The following is a 23,730-nucleotide window of genomic DNA, read 5'->3' as shown; positions in this document are numbered from 1 at the left end:
GATAACGTGGAAGGAAAGAGAATGAATCAGTATGTATTTACTTCTACAACCAGGTATAATGGTGCAAGAGGAGGATGAATTCAAAGCCATTCTGGGCTACAGATTAAGTTCCGGGTGCATTCTAACTAAATAACGAAACCCTGTCTTAACCCTCTCATATAAAAACTGAAATGAAAGCACATGCTTCTGACTTCTGAGTTACAATTTTACATTGTGTAAATCTCATCTCACTATGAAAGTAGCTGTAAATATTAGCTTTGATTATAGCTAGTATTTAGGGGGACTCAGAGACCTTTTGAAATTACATTAATTTTAAAGCTTTATGTGTATGCACTATATCTACCTCACCCCTTCCACCAACTCCTTCCATGTCTTGACGGCTTCTCTTTTAAATGCACATTCTGCTAAACCTCAGAAAGAAGGCAGAAAATTCTTAATTAGCATTGTCATATTTAGTGGTGAAGAAATAAGAAAAAAAGGAGAGGTAATAAACTTCTGAAACATTTAAATATCCATTCAGACATAGAAACATCTTCACTCTGTTGCCCAGGAGGCCTTGAACTAATTGGTTAGAGTAATCTTCATGCCTCAACACCCACAGACTCTAGAGAGGTTGTTTTCCTTCCCTCACCCCCACACCTATCATATTTGGCCTATAATAAATATAGATATCACAGCCACCCAAGTCCCAAACATTATTTCCAAATGAAAAATAAATAGTTCCTTGTCTGTTCAGTACTGGGTCTTAAGGCTGGGATCTTTGAGACAAGAGTCTTGAGTTATTGTTTAACAACTTTTATTACCTGCCTGTGACATTCCCCAGGGTTACAGAGCTGGGGATGAATGGCTGAGCCTCATGTTGAATGAAGCACACACTGCAGTAATAACTGAATCAATATAAGAGATGCATTTGGAATCATTAACGCTAAGCAACTAGTAATGATTATCCAACCAGATGTCCAAATTACTAATACTCAGGCCTTTGGGATGACAGTTAGGGAGGGCAGGGAGACAAGAACACCATACCCATGAGACCATAGATCTTCCTTTCCCATTGAACCTTCCCTCGCCTTCAGTCCATTCTACCCCACAATAGCGTCTCCCTAATAGTCTGCTGAAGAGAGAGAAGAAAAAGATGTCTGAGGTCTCTTCGTGTTCTTTGTCTCTGTCCCCAAAGCAACAAAAAGCTGGAGCGGCTGCAGCTGGCCAGGCAGTGATGGCTAACCCCGTTAGCTCTGTAGAGTGAGCAGTCTTTGGCAGCCCCTGGAGCAGCTGCCAGTTAGACGGCCTGGAGTTCTGCTACACTTGGTTGCTTCGATTTAGTGCCAATTGTTGGACGTGCTGGATTCTGTTCCCAGAAGGCTGGAGCATGGTATTGGGGCTGGCTGAATACAAGAGAGCAGAGGCAATTTAATTCAGCTGGATGTGCTGGCTAGGGGTGCAGGCATGGAGGGGAAGGGAGAGAAAAAGTGGTCAGGTGTGAGTAAGGTGGTGCTTCTCTTTCCAGGGCCTTGCCTTGAAGGGTTCTGACCTCTCTTCATCATCTGGGCCTCCGGTAAAGCAGGCTCTGAAAGGGCAGTAAAAGCGTGGGAGCCAGGCCCAGAGATAAGCAAAATGAGATGGGCAGTGGTCTAGACCCTTTCAGCGCCCTGAGCCAGCCCAGGCAGCTCTCCGGGTGCAAGATGGTGGCCACCCTCAGCCAGCAAGCCCTGGCAGTTCTCCGGGTCTGCGGATGCGCAGGTGTCTGGGACCCATTCCTGCTCGGAGACACAGGCCAGGGGTGGCTCCTCTTTGGCCTCAACCAGCTTGCGGGAGTGGGTGTAGGCCAGGATGAGGCCTCCAGCTAGGCAGGCATAGAAGATCATGATGAGTAGGATGTAGAGATAAGCATCGTTGCCCTTGGAGCTGGTCGCCTCGCGGCCCACAAAAGGGTCAGTTACGACCCCCATGCCCATGCTCGGGCCGGGGCCAATGCCCAGGCCGCTGGCGTTGCCCCGATGGTGCAGCTCCAGTAGCAGGCGGTTCAAGAGGGTTTGCAGCCTTTGGCTCTCGCTGCAGTTCATGGCTGTTGGAGAATGACACGGAGGCTCCAGGACGCCTTTGACCTTTCCCCTGGACGAGGGGAAACAAGCAAGCAAGGGAGCAGGCAGAGCAGGCAGGATGCAGAGGCTTTGAAAGCGAGGTGGCACTCAGCTCCCAGGCCGGCGCGCAATGACTGGGGGCACCGGCCGGGGCTTCCTTATCCCCTCACCCCCGCTCCTCCTCCCCTTCCCCACCACGCCCCCTCCAGCCCGGAGCCGCCGCCTCTTTCCAGGCTCAGACTGTCTCGCCACTTAGGGAAAAGGGGACAGCTGGTAGGAGGAGGAGAAGGGGACAGGGGATGGGGAGAGCACAGAGGAGAGGCGGAGGGGGTGGGGGCTCGGAATGCGTGAGGCCCCAAGGAGCAGAGGTTGGCAAGGTTGCATGCTGGGGCCAAGCCTGGACCCTAGGCTGCGGAAGAGAATTCCTTCCAAGTTCTAGCCACCAGCCCTGCAAGCCTGGCTTTGGCCCAGAGACAGCAGCCGCCTGCCTCCTCCAAGGTAGAACCTGCCCTGAAGCACCTAAGCAAGACTTTCTTTGTCTTCCATCAGCTCTAGCTGGACTATGACAGCTGAGACCCCCTTGTTCACATCTATGCCTGTTACTCCCATAGTCAAGGCCTGTTACTTTCTAGTCCTCACACTTTTTCTCACACTTTACCACTTGTGGTCTGAAGAGACTATCTTATTTAGAAAATACCCAGGCCAAATTTGGTGCCTGTGTGATTGATCAGGTACTTACTTTAGAAGGTGAACACAGTGAAAGACTCCGAGGTCACTCAAAATGCTTGCTAATGATACACCAAACTGCTGGGAAGTAGTCTTGCTCTGATATCATACCCTTACAGTGGCCCACTTGTCTTAAGATGTGTGTGCTTTATGCACAGTATGACTTTGCTTCCTTTGGGTAGGCCATCTCCCGAGAAATGAAATCAAATTCTACCATTAGGAGGAGCGGGGCAAACAAAAAGTCTATGACTATACTCTCTAGATGTCTTTGGGTCTGAAAAATGCCATTTCTAGTAAACATACGTATTCTCAGTCAAGTCAACACACAGCTGTGTGACTCTCCAGGGCCTTGGTAATAGCTCTAGTGTCTAATGGTTATGAGCTGCCATGGGGGTGCTGAGATAGGAACTGGGTCCTCTGGAAGAGCAGCCAAGGGCTCTTAACTGTGGAGCCATCTCTCTAGCCTTGCCATGGAGTTTTAAAGAGCTTTGCTCGCACCTTTGCCCCAGCCACGCTTCTGCCCACTCTCCCCTCGTGGGCTATAACCTTACATTTGTTTAGGTGAGGTTGGTATCATTTTATCCTAGCTTCACAACTTGTATCAGGCCTCAGAGACATTTCACATGACTTGGATGGGTGCTCCAGGCTTCTCACATCAGAGGGGCTCAGACCCAGGCACAGTTGTTAAAGTGGTTTGAATGATGAATACCATAGACACCACCAGGTACCTTCCAAAGCAACAACTCTCCCAAGATATATAGATATATAGATATATAGATATAGATATAAAAACTTTTAAACTAAAAGACTCCTCCTCTCTGTTAATACATGCCTTAAAAAAATCTAAGGTTTTAGGCATTACTTAAGGCATGAAGGCTCCTCACGATATGTAAAGAATAATCATTTCACCTTGGAATTTTCAACAGCTTTATGAAATTTGTAAGATTATTTTCATTTTCCAAAAAGGAAACTGATTAAGGACATCAAGTAGCTGTGCTCAAACTTTAAAATTTCACTGAGTGTTGGTGACACAGGTCTTTAATCCCTGAACTTGGGAGGCAGAGTTGGGCGGATCTCTTTGAGTTTGGAGCCAACCTGTCTATGTACTGAATTCCTAGCCAGCCAATTCTGGGTAGTGAGAGCCCAACTTAAAAAAAAAAAAACAAAAAAACAGTAAGATGTGATCTTCTTCTCACTTCTAAGAAATGACTCTTCTCACATGGGTAGGTCTATGAGCTTCATCTATTTACTCACCTCTGCCTCCTTTGTCTAACACTTTCTACCAAACCTCTCTTTTTATATGGCCATCTGCGACTTCCTGATCAAATTCAGGGGTCTCTCCTCAGTTTTCCCCTTTGACCTCAAAGGTAAATTTGTCACTGCAACCACCAATTCCTTCCTGTCACTTTCTTAGCCTTGACACTCCTGGCATTGCACTCTGAAGTTTCTCTTCTTACCTCCCTGACCCATCACTCTCTGTCTTGTCTGTTGGCTCCTCTTCTTCCCTCCTCCAATTAACTGTTGGAATCCCCGAACACTCAGTCCTCAGCTATGTTGTCTTAATACCCATTTCCTTGGAAAGTGTCTCCTTACATAGTTTCACCTGCTACCTGGCAAGTATTTAGTCAAATTTGAATCTCCAGCTCTGATTCTTTCTGCATAGCATCTCTCAGATCATCCGCTTCTTCCTTTCTGGTTTTATTGCCATGAGCTTAATCCATGCTCTCATTACCCAGGTCAAATGTGCAGACTGAGAGTCTCTTGGCAAATCTCCTTGCTTACAACACAACCTTCCCTGCTTTGGCTAAAATAATTCTCCATCATCACTGCAATCAATTAGCTCTATATTCAAAAGCCCAAGTTGCTCCCCATGGCTTCTTTAATGGAACCCAATGTTCTTCGGTGGGCCTTAAGCTTGTGTCAGCAATAGACAGCTTCTCTTCCTTTAAACTGGAAAAACAGCATATTTCTGGGAATTCTTTCTAAATCGTCATACAATTTGCATTTCTCAAAATGAGAAAGGGTGAGGTTCAGTGTCACACATCTGTAATCTCGGCATCTATGATTACTCTAAATTTAAGGACAGCCTGGGTAACATAAAGAGAATGAAATGAATGTTACTGACTGAAGTTCCATATTCTTGTTTGTACTATCCAATTCTTTAAAGTGCATCACTCCTGTGTCCAAATTCAGAAAATGCAGAAATATTTTAAAACACAAAGCATCCCCAAAATCAATTGTACATTTTTCCCACCTTCATTTGTGTATAGCCATGTTTGCATGCACACCACCCTAGTAATCATTAAATGAGAAAGTATATTTTGCATTTCTCTATGTCAGTTTTCTTTTTTCCTACAATATAATTTCATTATCTACAAAACTTTCCAGACAATGGATCTCCTATAATTTATTTAAATAAGTCATTATTGTAATAGTTCTGATATTCCTAGAAGTTTGATATCTATCCTAGGCTTTATAGATTCATGATATCGCATATGTGTAGATGACATGAAAGAAGAAGCAAAACAAATCTAGGGGAACAAATAGAACTAAATGAAAAAGGGAGAGGTAATAAAGGGGAGCAGCCACATATAGGGGCATATGTTCAAAGTACATTATGTACTTGAATGAAAATGTCCACATGTAATTCAGTATAATAATTTTTAAATCCATGAAAGTAGCATTTTACTGAAGATATACAAGGATATGCCTAATTCCATTTAAAAAAAAAAAGCATTACCGAAACAAAAGCAAATTGTTAATGTTCAGTACCATTGGGTGTGGTAGATGTACATAAGAGAATGGAAACAAAAATGTGTAGTCATGAAGTTTAGGTAAGTCAATCCACAGGGGAAAAAAAGCAACATATTGGAGGCAGGAGGGGAGTTCTGGCTTCCTTGATACACCAGGGACTACTACCCTTTAAATCCTAGTCTTAGTTCAGTCCTGAGTAGCTGAGATACCACCCTGTTTCCCTTCTACACTTAATGAAACTGATTCTATCAGACAGGGATTCCTTCTAAATCCTTCCCACCCTTAATGTCCACCTCCTCTGACTCATACCAGTTAAATAATCTATGTATCGATCATCTAAGATTCATTTATTTCTTAAATGGTAATCACAAGTGTTGTCAAAGGGAAGTCATTTATAATCACATATTTGGTTCTGATCCATATCCAGGTTGTCTTAAAAACAGAATTGAGGCACCATGATCTAGGAAATACTTTCCCCATTCCTTGAGACTGTGAATCTTTCTTGCCAACAGAATAGCTCCATTCAAGTTGGTTGAATGAAACGTTGTTGGGTTTGGCTAATTGCCAAAGGACAGGCACAGATGGCAAACACTGCTGGAATCCAGAATACTGGGAAAGCTTCATGAAGTATCTACTGCAGATGGAAAACACATCATTTTGTCTTTCTTTCAAGCATGCATGCACCCAACATTTTTTGCATGTTATTCTGTGACATGCCCTGTGTTGGATCCTAGAGACACATCAGTGAGTGAGTCATATAGATGAACAGTTTGTGGCTCCCATTTACTTCTTTCTGAATTGAAAACCTGCAGATAGTGCCAGGATGAGGAGCTGGATGAGCAGTGGACAAGGAAGCCAGACAGAATTCTGAATTAGAAAGAGCTGTGTCTCTAGATTGAAGCTGTAAGCACTAGAGTACAAAGCCTTGTCTGAAAAAACCAGCAAGCAGTCCCAGCTTGCTGTCTGCTATGTTGCAACTTACCCTACGGGCTCCTAAGAGTACCAATTTAAGGGTCTTGCTACCACAAGCCATCCAGCTGGTGAGCTCCTATATTGGCGGTAGCCATTCTTCACTTACCCATCCCTCCACCAATGTATCCATTATCTGATATCAATACACTACACCCTCAAGCACTTCACCTATATCTCAATATTTACTGATTTCTTTTTTTACCTACCTTTTGAACTAAAATATACATGGATTCAACTATATAAATATTAATTGTACATTTTAAAGAAATTGGCAAATGTTCAAATGTCATTATCATTACTCAAAGTTCTTCCTTGTCCCTTCCTAAGCAATTGCCTCCATCAACCAGAGAGAGGCAAGTACTTGATAGCTGGGCTCCATGATGCCTTTTTATTCATTTTCCTACTGATGCACATCGAGGCTGTTTTTATTTTCTAACTATTAGAGATAACACTACTGTGAGTGGTATTATAGAAATGTTCTTCAGGGTATATGTATCCCTTTTCTTTAGGTAAATACGTAGGGGTAGAAATCTAAGGGGTAGAAAAGATATAGTTTAGTTTTATAAGCAACTGCCAAACTTTTTTTGAAAATAGTTCTATGCTCCCACATTCAATCACGTGTGATCACTTTTGCAGTCCTTTGCTTCATTCCTATTCACAGCCTTGACTTGCATCTATGAAATGGATTTGCCTTCAAATTCTAAGAGAAAGTCTGATTCTTAACTAACTCCTCAAGTTTGATGATTGCTAATTGAACATCCACACAAGCTGCTAATATCTGAGCACCAACCCCATGGAATAATCACTTTTATTAAAAGTGTGTATTAAGCAATTTCCATCAAGAATCTCAGTGAGTCCTACATGAAAACTCTGTACAGTAGGTACAGTTTCATTTCTACTCTATGGGTAAAGAATCTGTAGCCCAATAAGTAAAGAAACCAAGATGTTTAGTAACTTGTTCCACATCACTCAGGTGATCATTCTGAGATTTGAATCAAATCTTCATTATCACAGCTTTATAATTCTTCTATCTATTGTCTGTGTACAAAAGATAGCAAGGGGAAAGTATATTCAAGTAGGAAGTCTCATTTAGTTTTTTTTTTTTTAGTTTACACACAGCTGAGAAAACAAAGGTGGAGATAAGAGAAATGGCTTAGTTAATAGGAAAGCCACCAGAATCAAATATACCATTTTCTAGGTAGTAAGTGTTTCCATTCCATGGTTCAACCTCTTTCCATGCTTTGGGCAATTCTTTATTTTAAAATTTCTAGTTTGTACATGGTGCCAAGATTGTACAAAGCCCTTGGAGGTATTTGAAAGATTTGCATGCATCTAAAAAAGTGAAGGTTAACCTTCCCTTTGGGGCAAATACATAGATCATAAATGAAATTGTTGTATTTGTGCCAGTTCCTGCCTGGACATTATCTGGAAAACATCTCACTTACCCATTGAGTCTTCTCTGAGCAAGGGAAGAAAATGTGCTGATACTTGGAGCATTTAGTAGGACAAGGAACTGGAAGTGGGAGTGTGAGGAGTACTTTTCTCTTGGAGTACCACACCACCATCTGGTGGAAGATTTGAGTTTTCACTTCTCTTCAGAAATTTCTTTAAAAATATTTCTACTCCTCTCCATGCGTGGTCCTCCTTTGGTGCATCAGTTTCTGCAGGAACCCCTGGGCTCAGATCTTTTAGTTTCTCTTTATGGGGTTCCTATCGCCTTCATGTCCCTCTAATCCCACCCCTCTCTTCCTCTTAAGACTCCCTGTGCTCTGCAGGAAGTTTGGCTCTGAGTTTCAGCATCTGCTTCAATCCCCTGTTGGGTGAATCCTTTCAGAGGACACTCTGTAGTAGACTCCCATCCTGTTCCTTCTCTTCCACATGCATGGAGAGGACCTAGCCTCCCTGCTCAGATGTGGCCTATTTGCAACTCAGTCTTCATGTGGATCTCTGAGTGAAGGGAGCAGGGGAAGCCTCTATCATGAACTCAGTTGACTGATCTCTGATCCTTCATCCCTGATAATGCAGCCTTGCTAGGCCATGGAGGAGGAGGATTCTGCCCACAGGAGGAGGGCAGATGGCAATAGTGAAGAACTCCCCCTTTCAGCAGACTAGGGGAAGGGGATGAGGGGAAAAGGGAGGGTAGAATGGAGGGAGTTGAGGGAGGGGGCTTCAATATGGATATATAGTAAATAAATTGTGAAGAAAAAAATTAAAAAATTACGTACCTAAAAATATATATTTTTAGTCATTGGGGTCCCGAGGGAGGACCCAATGATGTGTTTCTTGCTGTGGTGGAACTAAAATTCCAGAGGGTGAAAGGTTTGGCAGATGCCAGACAAACCATTGTAACAGAGAGGCACTAAAAGCACTGGTAGAGGTTGGTAAAAAAAAAAAAAAAGCACAGTGCTTAAGACTAACAAATCTAGGCATTTGGTAGAGGTGTAGGTCAGCATTGCAGAGGCAGAACCAGGTGGATCTGAGTTCAAGGCCAGCTGGTCTACAGAGTGAGTTCCAGGACAACAAGGGTTACACTGAGAAACCCTGTCTCCAAACAAACTACCAAACAGAATCATCATCACCATCATAATCATCACCATCATCATATCTAGTCTCATACAAACCTGTGCCTGAGTTGTATCTTGGCCACATAGTATTACAGGCACAACGGAAATAGCAATTGTGCTTACCATAGGAGTCTGTGGCAAAGGCTGAAAACAAAAATACTTGTACTTGTTGGAGGTACCCTGCTGGTTGAGGCTGCAGTTCTTGCCTGGACCAAATAGCCATTATGAGCTTGGCAATAAAGGCTGAACTCCTCTCAGAGATGTCCCCTGCTCTCTGCCTGACTTCATGTGGAGAGTGTCTTTAGATTATAGATTCCCCTAGCCACACTTGATAGTTGGCCTCTGACAAAGCTCCTGGCTAGCTCTCCCCTCCTTGAGCTTATCTATGTTAATCAAGCACTGACATTCTACTCTTATGATTGGAGCATGCTGTGTAATGCAAATCAAGCATCCTTGAAGTGCCTAGTTTCAACCAATTATGACATCTATTCTTGGAGACCTCTAACTACTCCCCTAAGGGTATATATTCTTTGTTCTCTGGAAGTAAAGTTGAATTAGCCATCAGCTGTTCCCAGGTTATGTGATCCACATACAGTTCTAGCCATTCCAGGCATGCTTCTCTTCTCCAGCCCCTCCTGACTCCATGGGCTGCTTCCAGGCAGGAGGAGAAAATGTACTTAGCACAGATCCTAATAGTAAGCATGCAGCTGTAGCTATTCCATTCTCAACAATAATGTTGTAGTGCTATGGAGCCAGGAGGGAAGTTTTCAATTGACCTGGGAAATCTCAGAGCATACTGCCCCCAAAGGTATCATGCCCCAGATGAGCTTTGAGCTTTGACAGTCTGCTAGTCATTCTGCTCTTTGTGCCTGTGGAATGCTATACTCAACACATGCAAGGAACAAGTATGGCTCACTTCCCTTCACTCCTACATTAGCAGGGAAGGAAGGTATCCATTCTTGTGAGGGTAGCAAGAATCTGAGTGCTTTTGAGCTGGAAAATGACATGGGAACATTTCAGGCCCCAAACCATGAAAGAAACTTTTTCCATGGTGAGTAGACAGGGCTGAGGGAAAATGAAGACCAGTTATGTCAACTGAAATCTATCAGATTTTGACTTTGTTCTTGGACAATAATGCTTCAGTGTGGCTCATGATTATTCCAGCAATATGTTAAATACGTGTGATGGGGCCTGATAAATTTCCATTGCCTCGAACCATGCTCTCCAAACTGCCTGTGACATGGCATGAGCAGACTGATTATAGCTCTATTGTTCACTTTCCCTACAAATCCTTAACATGCCAGGGTAAACAAACTGAACCCATCCTAAGCATAATCCATCCTTATACACTGTGGTCAATACATATGTAACAGTGTATGAGACTAGCATGGTATTGATTTGCCAAGAGCAAATCACTGTGCTTGGGACCACAGACAAAAAACAACCAACCAAAAAAACAACAGACTATGTGTTACCAAGCTAATGACAGGAGTCCATCAGCTGTTTTATCTGCCCATTACATGTGATAATAAAAACTGACCCCCTGAGAAAAGTGGATAAAAATGCAACCTGCCAGAAATTTGGGCCGCCCTGAAGACAAAGTGCATCAATATCTCAGGCACACAGGCAATCTTTTGGAGAGTTCTGGGGTATGATGTCACTCCATGCGGTCCTCCAGGGCTGTTGGGGAGGAATATATATTCCTTGTTAGTAGCAAAATTTGGTGAGATTCACTCTTGCCTCCTTTGCATTAGTTTAATACTGGAGATTTTCAAAGAAGTCTTCTCAGACACTAAACTACAAAGGGGCCTCTGCCGTTCCCAAGAATCGTCAGCTCACAGTTCTGCTTTTAAGACACAAACAATATCTGCTACATGTGATGGCAGCACAAATCATCTTGTTTCCTGCAGCATCCAACAGGACTTGACAGTGCACAGGTGCACTTCCTAAGTGGTGTGTTTTAAAACGAAGCAAATCTAATAGGTTTGGGACTTGATGGGAATTTAATGGCTTCGCTTTCTAAAAGCAGGCCAGTGCTAGGCTGTGCTGTGCTTCTCTTAAAAAATTCAGTTGTATGTGGTGGTGCACACCTATAATCCCAGCACACAAGAGGCTAAGTCAGGATCCTATATTTTTGTTGTTATTTGGGGTTTGTTTGTTTTTCCAAGAGAGGCTTTCTCTGAGTCACAGAACCCTGGCTGTCCTTGTACTGAACTCAATTTGTAGACCAAGCTGGCCTCAGAGATCCCCTTATCTCTGCCTCCCTCTGCTGGTATTAAAAGTATGCACCACCACCACACCTGGCCCAGAAGTCTAAGTCTGAGGCCAAGCTGGGATCACAGCAATTCTCCTGCCAAAGGGGGGGGGGGGGCAAGACAGACCCTATTTGCCACCCTTAGCACCAAATAGTGACTTTTAGAGTCTATATTTGAGTAGAACTCTTGTCTTGAATACAAAAGGCATGAAGAAAAAGGGAGAGAGGGATGTTCAAAGGGAAAGGGGGGAGAGAAACAGAGAGGTGTGGGGGGAGGAGGTTGCCTATAATCACAAAGCTAGGCATAGAATGAGTTCTAACCACTGAAATTCGATACACCCAAACACAGTATTTAAAAGGCGTAGGTAATTTATAGATTTTTATGTTGGCATATAAGAAAGAACAAATTGGCTTGATAACATGGGTGGATTTATTTCTTAAGATTCAAGTGCAAACTTAAAAATAAGAACAAAGCTTTTCAAGAGTAAACACAAAAATCTAAGTAACAATCTGATATCGTGCATTTTAACAGAAAGTACAAATATGAATACAAAATTTGTAACTACATTCAAAATTAAAATATATCTCTCCAGTTCCCAAACTCCATACAATCTTTAACCTGTCCTCAGTTTGTCACTGTAGAAACATTTGTCATATGTTACCAGGAAAATATAGGCAAAGATTACTAATCAGTCTCTATGAACAAAGAAATAGGGCTCTCCCTCACTTGGGATTTTATGAATCATTCATCTGTATTTCATTTCTTAAAGGTCATACAATCATACCTTCAGTCTACATAAAAAAGAGTACAGGTATCAAGGAAACAGACCCTTTTATGTAATTAAAGCAAAAATCATGAGTGTTCAACTTAGAAACACATAAATTTATAATCAATATTAAGCACAGCTTTATTTGATGGCTGACATGTAATAACTGTGAACAATTTAAATAGGTATAAAAATGGAGATTAAAATCTTTAGGCTCAAATACTTAAAAAGTCACTATGAATATGGAAAATATTTTTGTTTACATAAACATATATATTTCAGATGAAAAGTCAGGGGGTGGTGGAATCTCCCTGGTCCCTTAACATGTTTGGATTTTCATGAAGAATTAGCAGCACCCAACCTTAAGTGTTAATTACGTGATTCTTAAGGACCTAGTCAACAGATAAGTTGGCAGTGTTCCAGCTTTCGGGAGATAGGAGTGGGTGGGGTGCAAATATTTGAAATAAGATAGTATGCATGCACTCACATTTTAAAGTCACCATTCCAAATGGGAAACACATATTGGAAAAGCCTAAGAAAACCACCCTGAAAGGATAAACAGTGGGCCAGGAGTAAACAGAAGCTCAATAGTAGTCTACTTGATAATGTCTTCAAAGGCAAGTTGGGAAGCATGAGAATACTCAAATATAATTTCAGGGAAAACTGGCCTCAAATTTTATTTTGCAGAACACTGAGAAGAAACTTTTACAAAAAAAAATTCAACTGTTGCTTATAATACCAGATGATTTTTTTTCTTTATTACCACCATATACATAACATTTAAATAATTTCTTTATAAATATTTTAGAGCACAAAGAACTCATTTTGTTGCAGTGGTGGCCCACATCTGTACAATGCAATGTAAGTAACATATATATATATATATATATATATATATGTGTGTGTGTGTGTGTGTATGTGTGTATAAAATGATTACGAAAAATGCAAAGAATAACAGTATTAAGAATTTTTACAGTAACTATGGTTCAAGTGAGAATATCTATCAAGAATATATAATCCCAGACTTTAACTGAAGATTTAAAAAGAAACCCACACTCCAAGTTACTGCACACACAGTTCTTAATCGAGTAACTCTGCCCTTCTCCCAAATCTAGCATTTCCAGTTTCTAAACTCTTCACAAACAAGAAAAGTGGTAACAGTGTTTTCTTCCCTTTAACTTCCCCAGGCTCATCCAAAACATTTAATCACCCGTTATGTCTGAACAAGATTTTGAGGAAGTCATTTCATTTATCATAACCCGCTTTGCTGAAATTAAAACAAAATGAAAGGCTTTCTAAATAGCATTCTACTGATCAAGTATCAATCAGCAACAGCAACCAGACCATAAACACAAATGTAATTTAATATAAGCACATTTTAAAATCAAGCCCTGTTATCAAAGATAATTTCAGAGTCTAAATCTCTTTCCCAGGTTCTGTGCTATGCAAGGATCCTAATTCTGAGTGTTTATGACTCCATGAGCTTTCGAACAGAAAAGCAATGTATCTTGTTGAATTTTGATTGACTGTTATAATGTTCCTCTTGGTCTCAGTCTTTCACTAGATCACACACAGAAAGGTCATTTTTACAAAGTGGGCTATCCTGTTAAGACATTTAAATAATTACAGTTGCTGATTTTAGTTCTCAGACACCCAAAAAGCAGTTCAGCTTCCCTTTAAATAAATTAATAGATATTTTTGGTGTGTGTGTATATATATAATATATATACACATATATAATTCTTAACTCCAGGCACTGTAATTATTCACAATATTGCAATGATTCTATGTCTAGCCTACATGATGATTATGATCTTCAAATACCTTCTAAGATACTGATTCCATATTACAATATTATTGATTCTTTTTGCCCTTCAAAATAAATGGTTGGAAGAGAATTTTAAAGCCCTGCAGCACTTCGGCTTTGAGTAGTGTTAATCCATAATTTTGTAATGATTACTGTTAAAACTTCTGAACTAAGAAGACAACAGACACTGGAAGTTGTAAATCTCCTCAACTATATCTACTCCAACTCTAATTTATTTTCTTTAGCATGAAGTATCTTTTCTTTATAAAAACAAGTGTATCTATTTCAGTTTCACTAGAACTATGCAAAACTAAGTTAAAGTAGACTCAACTATTTTAACCAGTTTGGGTTGTTTTTGTTTTTAATATATCTTTAGAAGATACACCTTACATTCTAACAGAGATCAACAAAGGTTTAAACTCTAGAACTAAAAAACCATCAGGCCACCTCCTGTGCAAATGTAAATAGGAGAGCTGTATTTTATTTGCCCCCATACATTCGCTCAATATCCTTGAGATAATGGTTCTTCAGTTCTTTCCTTTTCAGTTTGAAGGCATCTGTTACCAAACCAGTTTCAGGGGTCCATGGCTCTGGGCTTAACCGAACCTTGATTGGAATTTCAAATCGCTCCAATTTCACTGAAATAAAAAAAGGAAGAGAAGGATAGGAAAGAGATAAGGAAGAAGTAGAAAGGACAAAAAGAGGGGAAATGAACAGAAAAACAAAGATTAAAACAGATTTTTCAAAACTGATAGCCTATATGATGCAATGAAAGAGAAAAATTATTTATTGGTAAGTTATTAACAGACAGTTATTAACAACATGACTACATTTCTCAAGGTGTGCATAGGCAGTTTTGCTTGCACAGAACCACATACTACATCTTCCCCTTCAGAGTCTTCAAACTGCTGTTCCTCTGCCTGGGATGGTTTTCCATTCAGATAGCTACTAACATCCAGAATTTCTCTAAATACTTGTAACAAAAAAGAAAACAAGTTTGTTTGTTGTTTTTTTTTGTATATAATTAGGGCTTTTGTTTTATTGACTGTAACCCATAGACTAGACCAAGAACCCTCAATAAATACATGCAAATCTAAATCATTCCATTAAAAATGAAGCATTTAGAAAACTATTCCTTGGAAGTTGCTTTATATAGTCAAATGTAAACCAAGATGTTATTTATTTGGTATAATGATAGTGTTTTAATAATGTAAGACACGATACAGTACATGTACACATTGTGTGGGAGTTATGCAACTCAATATATGTTGGGAGAAGTATAAGGAATTAACATAGAAGTAGCTGTGGGTGGCATATACCGCTAATCCTAGCACTCAGGAGGCATAAGCAGGTGGATCTCTGAGTTCCAGGCTAGGCAGGAGAAAAGTTACACAGTGAGATTCTGTCAAAAAATACATCAATAATAAACAGAACAGAGTACTGAATTACATATTTCAACATAAGCTCATTCTTAAAATTCTGAAGGACAGATATGTTATTCTGCATGCAAGCTTGATTTATTTTAATTTTTTATTAATTACACTTTATTCATTTTGTATCCCCCCATAAGCCAAGTGGGTTACATAGTAATGGGAAGAGGGACTGCCTCTGACATAATCTGATTGGCCTGCTCTTTGATCACCTCCCCTTGAGGGGGGAGCAGCCTTACCAGGCCACAGTAGAGGACAATGCAGCCACTTTTGATGAGAACTGATAGACTAAGATCAGAAAGAAGAGGAGAACCTCCCCTATCAGTGGACTTGGGGAGTGGCATGCATGCAGAAAGGGGAGGGAGGGTGGGATCGGCAAGCTTGATTTTTTTAAAAAAGATTTGTTTATTTATTTTATTGTTTATGCAGTCTTCTGCCTGTAAACCAGAAGAGGACACCATATCTCATTATAGATGGTTATGAGCCACCATATGGTCACTGGGAATTGAACTCAGGACCTTTGGAAGAACAGCCAGTGCTCTTAATCTCTGAGCCATCTCTCAAACCCTAAGCTTGATTTTTTTCTTTTTATGGAATGACTTAAAATAACACTTGTGCATATTTCCAAAGCCACTACCTGGCAGCCTTGGTGACATTAGAAACTGCTTTGAGAGAATATGATGCTGAATATGAAAAGTAATCTCTCATATATTACCTAGTACAGTGTTAGCCCAAATAATGCTTAAACAGGAAGCAAAAGAACATAAAACTTGCTTGAATTACCAGTATCTACTCTATTCTCACATTTTGAGTAAGTTACACAAAGGTACCTGAAATATCTGCTCCCTGGCTCACATCTGGATCTCAAGGAAGATCTCAACTACAGATTTGGTTCTAAAAACTTTCATTTCCTTTTACTTTCCCTACTTACTAGGATTACTTTCATATTAAAAACAAAACAATAGATTAAGACAGTTAAATAGCTTTAAACTCAACAAGAGAGTACAAGGTTCATCTCTACTGTTCCTGGGAAATAAGTACCCTAAAATAACATCTTTTCTCAGGAGGCAGAGGTAAGACCATCACTCTAAGTTTCAGGCTATCCTAACTTAATTGGTAAATGCTAGGCTAGTCAGGAATATATAATGAGATACTGTCTCAAATAATATTTTTAAATTAATCTAACTACAGTGAAGTAAATAAAATGAGAAAAAAAGCACTAGATGGGAAGTTCAATTAAGTTTAGAGAAGAAAAACAGAAGTATTACTAATAACTGACTCAGAGAAGACTAAAACTACTGCCAACCAGAAAGGATGCCAAAAAGGATGCTCAATACAAAGCCTAGGGCAGGGAGCCCTGAGCACTGTATGCCTCTGAAGAATGATGACAGTAAAAGCAGTAGGGTTGATACTCATGTCCTTTCTCACCTGCTGCTAACCTTCTAGCACCAGCCTATCAACTAGTTTAATTTTTGGACTCAAGCACATGAGACATAACAGACACTAAGAATAAGGCTGCCAAAAAGGATTCAGTGAGTTTTGCTTATTCCATCTCCCCAAAACACCTTGTTCTTTTTGGCTATCAGAATGATGGCAGTCAACTACCATACAACAGATGAGAGAGGCTTCATTAAAGAAATAGAGTGATCCCAGAGGGGGTAAAGACGAATAAGAGTAACTTTTCAGTGAAGCCTATGAAGCCTATGAAGTGTTTTTAAGTAACTCCTTTAAAAACATGAAAGGGAGGAGCAGTCCTGCTAGGCCACAGAGGAGGACTTTGCAGCCAGTCCTGAAGATACCTGATAAAACAGGGTCGGATGAAAGGGGAGGTGGTCCTCCTCAATCAGTGGACTTGGAAAGAGGGAGGGAGGGTGGAATTGGGAGGGAATATGGGAGTGGGATACAACTGAGATACAGAGTTAATAAAATGTAACTAATAATAAAAAATAAAAATAAATTAAAAAAATATGAATGAACACCCAAGGAACAGTAGAAACTAAGAAACCAGCAGATGTCACTGTTCTAATGGCTATTCATTGCCCAATTCTTGACATTCTGACAACTATTAGGTAAATCCTTTGGAATATATAGAGATCCACAGCCTTCACCAACCATCAGGCCTATTGCAAAGATTTCCTTGCTTTGCTGTAAACCTGCCTGATGCATCCACTTACATATGTGAAAAGTATCTTAATTATGACTTTCTTTGTTCCATTACTACATACAGACCTTCAGAAACATGTTACTTCACTCATTTGAACATATCTGAGGCATCTTAAATCTGTGATCCAGAGCCATAAAAGTTTTCCTCCAGAATAAACAATTCCCTGTTCTCCTTGGGAAAATAAAAAAGACTTCAAACCCAAACTACTGAGAAAAGATAAAGAATGTCACTTTAACAAGGACTATTTCTAACAGGATCTCAAGGGCAGGCTCTTTGATCTCCCCACCGCCCCAGGGGAGGAGCAGTCCTGTTAGGCCACAGAGGAGGACTTTGCAGCCAGCCCTGAAAATACCTGATAAAACAGGGTCAAATGAAAGGGGAGGAGATCCTCCCCTATCAGTGGACTTGGAAAGGGGCAGGGAGGAGAACAGGGAGGGAGTGTGGGGTTGGGGAGGGAATGAGGGAGCGGGATACAGCTGGGACACAGAGTTAACAAAATGTAACTAATAAGAAAAATAAAGTTAAAAAAAAAAGAATGTCACTTTATACTGACTAAGCAAATAACCTAGCAAATGGACATTCCAACTCTAAACATACATGCCAGAAATACACATGGACTCAATTTCATAAAATTCTAGTGGATGCAAAGTGAAATTTACCCTACTCAAGCACAATAGTGATAGGTGCCTTTGACACCTGACTCTCACCAATTGATAGTTCATTCCAACAACAACAAAAAAGGCAGAGAAACATGTGAGTTAAGTAACATCATCAAATGGACTTAATAGATAAGTCCTTTTTACAGATTTTTATAGATAAGTCCTATTTTACAGATAGTTCCTTCCAAGCACTGCAGAATATACATTTTTTTCTCCTCAGAAGTCCATGGAAATGCCAAAATATATTAAGACAAAAAGCAAGTCTTTACAAAAATATCAGGAAGCCAGGCATGGTGGTGCACACTTCTAATCCCAGCACTCTGGGCGGCAGAAGCAGGTGTATCTCTGAGAGTTCAAGGACAACCTGGTTTACAAAGCAAGTCCAGTACAGCCAAGAGAAACACTGTCTTGGCTGTCTACACAGAGAAACACTGACTTGAAAAAAAAAAAGAAAAAGAAAAAAAATAGGGAAATTGAAATAATCCCTTGATCACAACAGAAAAAGACCACAAGTCAACAAAGAGAAACTTCAGAGAGCTCACAGAATCACCGAGATTAAACAATATAGAAAAAAACATAGAAACATATGTTCTACTCAATTAGAAAATCTCAAAGAAATCAGTGAATTTCTCGATATATATATATAATCTAGAAAAAATAATTTAAGATTAGATAAACAATTTAAGCAGATCTACAAACATTGTCATTGAAGCAGCAATTCCTAACTAAAAATGTCCAGGTCCAAATAGATTCATTAATGCTTTTTACTAGACCTTCAATAACTAATGCTAATGCTTCTCAAACTAGTCCATAAAATAGAAAAGCATTGCATTACAAAACACTATGAAGCTACTAATACCCTAATATCAAAATCAACGATGTAACAAAACAGAAATTATAGGCCAACACAATGAACATAAACAAAAACAAATCAAGAAAAGAATTGCCAACAAAATTCAAGAATACAACAAAACATTCACCATGATCAAGTTAGCTTTGTTCCAGAGAGGCAGTGTTATGAATTACATAACTGGACTCAAAGTCAAAAATCACATGATTCTCTTGATAGATGGAAAAAGGCTCTGGGTATGGTGGTGCATACCTTTAATCCCAGAGCTCATGGGGAAGAGGCAGGCAGATCTCTGAGTTTGATGATGGCCAGAGCTACATAGAAAAACTCTGTCTCAAAATCCAAAAACCAAACCTAACCAAACTGCCGGAAGCCAAAGCTATTTATTGGAGCCAAAGTCAAATAGTGAGCCAAAGCTATTTAGTGGAGACAAAGCTATTTACTGCAGCCAAAGCCAAATAGTGAGCAAAGGTCATTTAGTGGAGACCTAAAGCTATTTAGTGAAAGAGTTACCTTACCTAGGACCGTAAATCATGGGTGATAGATTTGTGAGGACATCTGTCTGTTAGTTTTAGAGCATCCATGAGATATCTTAAGGAAACATCCTTACGGAATCTTGCAGGTCCAATATTCAAGCCATGAAAGCACTCTTCCTATCTCCTGAAGCAGTAATTTTGCCTTCCCCCTTTTCCTGCCTTCTCCCTGTATAAGCTGGGTAAAAATTTCTAATAAAAGAGGTCTTGATCAAACAAACAGACTTGGCTTCTTTCCTTGCGTCTGTTTTCCTCCCCCCATTCTCTCCACCCCCCTCTTTAAGAACTTGTTGAACTCCCGAGGGACAGGACACCAAACCAACAACAAACAAAAACAACAACAAAAAAAAAACCCAACATTCCTTAATGTTAAAAGGCCCTGAAGAGGGCTATAGAGATGGCTCAGAGGTTAAGAGCACTGGCTGTTCTTCCAAAAGTCCTGAGTTCAATCCCCAGTAACCATATGGTGGTTCAAATCTATGTATACAGAGGGCCTCTGAAAGGCTCTGAAAGCCCTGCAGACTATCAAAGCAGATGCTGAGACTTATGGCCAACTGTTGGGCAGTGTGCTTGGAATCTTATGTAAGAAGTGGGAAATAGTAAGAGCTGGAGAGGACAGGAACTCCACAAAAAGAGCAACAGAACCAGAAATTTGAACACAGGGGTCTTCCCAGAGACTCATACTCCAAACAAGTACCATGCATGGAGATAACCTAGAACCCCTGCACAGATGTAGCCCATGGCAGTTCAGTGCCCAAGTGGGTTACATAGTAATGGGAAGAGGGACTGCCTCTGACATAATCTGATTGGCCTGCTCTTTGATCACCTCCCCCTGAGGGGGGAGCAGCCTTAGCAGGCCACAGAAGATGACAATGCAGCCACTCCTGATGTGATCTGATAGACTAAGATCAGAAGGAAGGAGAGGAGGACCTCCCCTATCAGTGGACTTTGGGAGGGGCATGTGTGAAGAAAGGGGAGGGAGGGTGGTATCGGGAGGGGAGGAGGAAGGGATTTATGGGAGGATACAAAGTGAATAAAGTGTAATTAATAAAAAAATAAAAAACAAAAACAAAAAAAACTACCTATAATGAGATCTAGTGCCCTCTTCTGGCCTGCAGGCAGTACTATATATATATATATATATATATATATATATATATATATATATATATATATATATATATATATATATATATTTAGGAAGGAAGGGTTGGCTCACAGTTCTAGAAGATACATGCCATTATGATGTGAAGAATATGGTGCCAGCAGGAGGAGGTAGCTGTACACATTGCATCACCATAGAAGAAGCAGAGAAAGATGAACGCTTGGTTTTTCTTTTTTATTCAGTCTGGAACCTCAGACCACTCACATTAATCTCTATTCCAGTTAATCTAATCTATACAATCGCTTACAGACAGGTCCAGAAATTTTTTTTCCAAGATTATTCCTAATCCTCTCAGGTTGACAATTAAAACTAACCATCATAGTGAAGGAGGGGTTATTTATAGAAACATGAATGACTACTGGGCATCTGCATCTCTGAAAAGTCCCATACCAGTAGTACAGACCAATACAGAGGTCCAGTGGGCACTATTAAAGTTTCAGTGAAGACACTCACAGGCAATAATAAATCTTAAAAAAAAGGCCCTGAAGAAACTCAGAATAGAGAGAAGATACCTCAGTATAATAAAGGAATGATTCAATACTGAACTGACAGGCAAGATGGTGCCCACTAGAGCAATAGGGCCATAGGTGTAGAGTAACCAACTGCCATCTAATTGGATTTGAAGACAGCTCATTAGAAAGAATTCATTTCCAGCATTGTAAATCTGGTCAAAAACCTACACCTGGGCATGTCATTGGCTCTAGGGGTAACCTACTGTTGTTTTGCTAAACAGGACTGTAGAACAACTGCCTTACAAATATTTACGCTTCCATCCATAGGCCTGGACTACTCTCAACCTTGCTCAAAGAAGTTTGTTTTTGTAATAGGCAGCAATACATGCACAAACTCAAAACTGGTCAAGGAACTGAGAAATGACTGAGAATTCAGCCATAAATAGGATGACTGACTCAAAACCCCAACCTCCCTGCCCAAGGCTCAAGGAACACTGTGGAAGAAAAGGTAGGAAGAATGTAAAAGATGGAGGATGTGGTGAGTATGGCCATGAAATGCTGTTTTTCGTGTAAGAAATAGCCATTGAACAAATGAATTCACAGCAGCTGCAGTTATACCTGCAAAGGCCTATACAAAATCAAGCCAGTCAAAACTTCAAAATGGATGGCAGAGTCTCACAAGGCCCCATCCTTAGCTGAGGAGTTATTGGCAGTTTGTACCTCTTCCTTGGGGTACACTGGTAGATTGCCCATGCTTCAGTGGATGACCTCACACTCAGTTACATGTGGGCAGCACTAACTGGACTTAGTGAGTTATTAAAAGAAAGAGAAGACATGAAGTTGGGAGGGAGAGCCGTTGTTGGAGATGGCTTGAGAGGAATTGGAAGGGATAGATATGGTTAAAATTCATTGTATATATAAACAAAATTCTCAAAGAACAGAAAAGTATATATTTTTCAACTGCTAAGTTGATTTTATATCCATACACATATATGCATAACACTGGAGTTGAGATTTTTAGAAAAAAAAAAAAAAAAGATATGAAGAGTTTTTACGAAGGCCTTACAGGGAGATAATAAGGAGTGGATATAACCAAGACCAATATACACTGTATATATGTATGAATTTTTTGTGTGATGTACAAAATATTTATTATATGACTTCCATAGGCTTCAAAAGCTTAGCAATTTCTTACTTACTGGCATTTGCAGCTTCTCGAATTTCTTTTAATATTTCAGCTTCCATGGCAGGATTATTGCAAATGTCAACCCAAGATCCTTCTATCCCCTTCTGTTGTGCCAGAAGGGTCAACTTTTTCTGATTGGGAACCACAAAACTGATCACATAGGACTGATCACTGAAAAATAACAGATATTAAAAATAGAAATAAAAATGAGCATAATTATTCAGAAGTTATTCAGTTTAACAGTATATTGGAGATATCTCTAAAATATGTATCATATGATATTAATAAAAAGGGAATTCGCTTAATCATGCAGGCTTCTGACTTAATAAAACTTAGACTGAAACTTGGACCCCACCATGTACTAACTATGTGAACTTCTGGAAAATTATTCATGCTAAGTCTCATGTTATGGATCCTACAGGAATGAACTTGAAGCATAGGTTAAGTTAGACAGACACTTAGCAAGGCATGGTAGATGTCTAATAAAGAACTGCAATAATGAGTTATACTGTTAAATAAATTCAAGAACTTTTCATGTTTATTTTCTTATCTGCAATCAAAGTTCTATTAGAAGATTGATGGTATCTGCATGCTTACACGTAATCAAATTTATTTTATAATGTTCTTTTTTTTACTGTAAGTACATGAAACACAAAACACAACTACTCCTTGGTTGGCAAGTGACCAAGCCTGATGACCCAAGTTTGATCTCGAGAACCCAAATGGTGATAGGAAAGAACTCCCAGAAATAGTCCCACATGAGCTCCTCCTAACAAACACTAGATAGAGAGACAGACAGACAGATAGATAGAAAGACAGACAGATAGATGGAGTTACCTTTTGGCAAAAGCACAGATGTTGTCAATCAGTGGACAATTCTTCAATGCGGCTTCAACTTTCCCAAGAGATACATATTCTCCCGCTTGTAATTTCACCAGATCTTTTTTCCGATCTATAATGATAAAAATATAGATTCTCAAGTTAAACTGGATACTGGCTGTTGTTTCTTGGAAACCTGCTCTTTTCTGAAGGGAGATGAAAGAGAGAGAATGGATCAGGGGAGAAAGGAGATGGGGGGCAACTGGGGGAGTGGAAACTGTGGTCATAATGTATTGTATGAAAGAAGATTTTATTTTCAATAAAGAATGCAGATCCACAGTTTGTTTCATTATGACATGCACAATTCTGATTTTAATTTTATTGCCTTAGTCTTTATTTACAAAGATAATTTCCTCTAAAATCTTGTTTTATATATATTATTTTCCCATACATATTGCTAAAAAAAAAATGAATCAAGTGTTATAAAAGATCTATCATTCAGGTTTCCATGGCAAGAGCATCATAAGATCCAGGCCAGTGTGGCCTC

The 23,730-nt window shown here is 39.9% G+C and overlaps 2 protein-coding genes across 10 annotated transcripts in view; both read right to left on the bottom strand.

Moving 5' to 3' along the window:
• Positions 1-1,631: 1,631 nt before the first annotated feature.
• On the bottom strand, positions 1,632-2,063 carry Kcne5 (potassium voltage-gated channel subfamily E regulatory subunit 5). The gene has a single exon (XM_055604920.1). The coding sequence runs from the start codon at positions 2,061-2,063 to the stop codon at positions 1,632-1,634; it is 432 nt and encodes a 143-aa protein (XP_055460895.1).
• Positions 2,064-11,764: 9,701 nt separating this feature from the next.
• Positions 11,765-23,730, bottom strand: part of Acsl4 (acyl-CoA synthetase long chain family member 4) — a 76,027-nt gene continuing 64,061 nt past the window's right edge. For all 9 annotated transcript variants that reach the window (XM_055604944.1, XM_055604946.1, XM_055604947.1 and 6 more), the window contains 3 exons: positions 23,202-23,316; positions 22,378-22,535; positions 11,765-14,563 (listed from right to left, as the gene is read on the bottom strand). In XM_055604944.1, the coding sequence (XP_055460919.1) occupies positions 14,406-14,563; positions 22,378-22,535; positions 23,202-23,316 (431 nt within the window). In that variant the 3' untranslated portion in view covers positions 11,765-14,405. The remainder of the gene's footprint in view (positions 14,564-22,377; positions 22,536-23,201; positions 23,317-23,730) is intronic.

This window comes from Psammomys obesus, unplaced genomic scaffold, assembly GCF_907164565.1.
Source record: "Psammomys obesus unplaced genomic scaffold, mPsaObe1.curated_primary_1811, whole genome shotgun sequence".
Classification (NCBI taxonomy): domain Eukaryota; kingdom Metazoa; phylum Chordata; class Mammalia; order Rodentia; family Muridae; genus Psammomys; species Psammomys obesus.
Note: the sequence above shows the minus strand (reverse complement) of the source record. Positions and strands in the feature narration are given on the sequence as shown.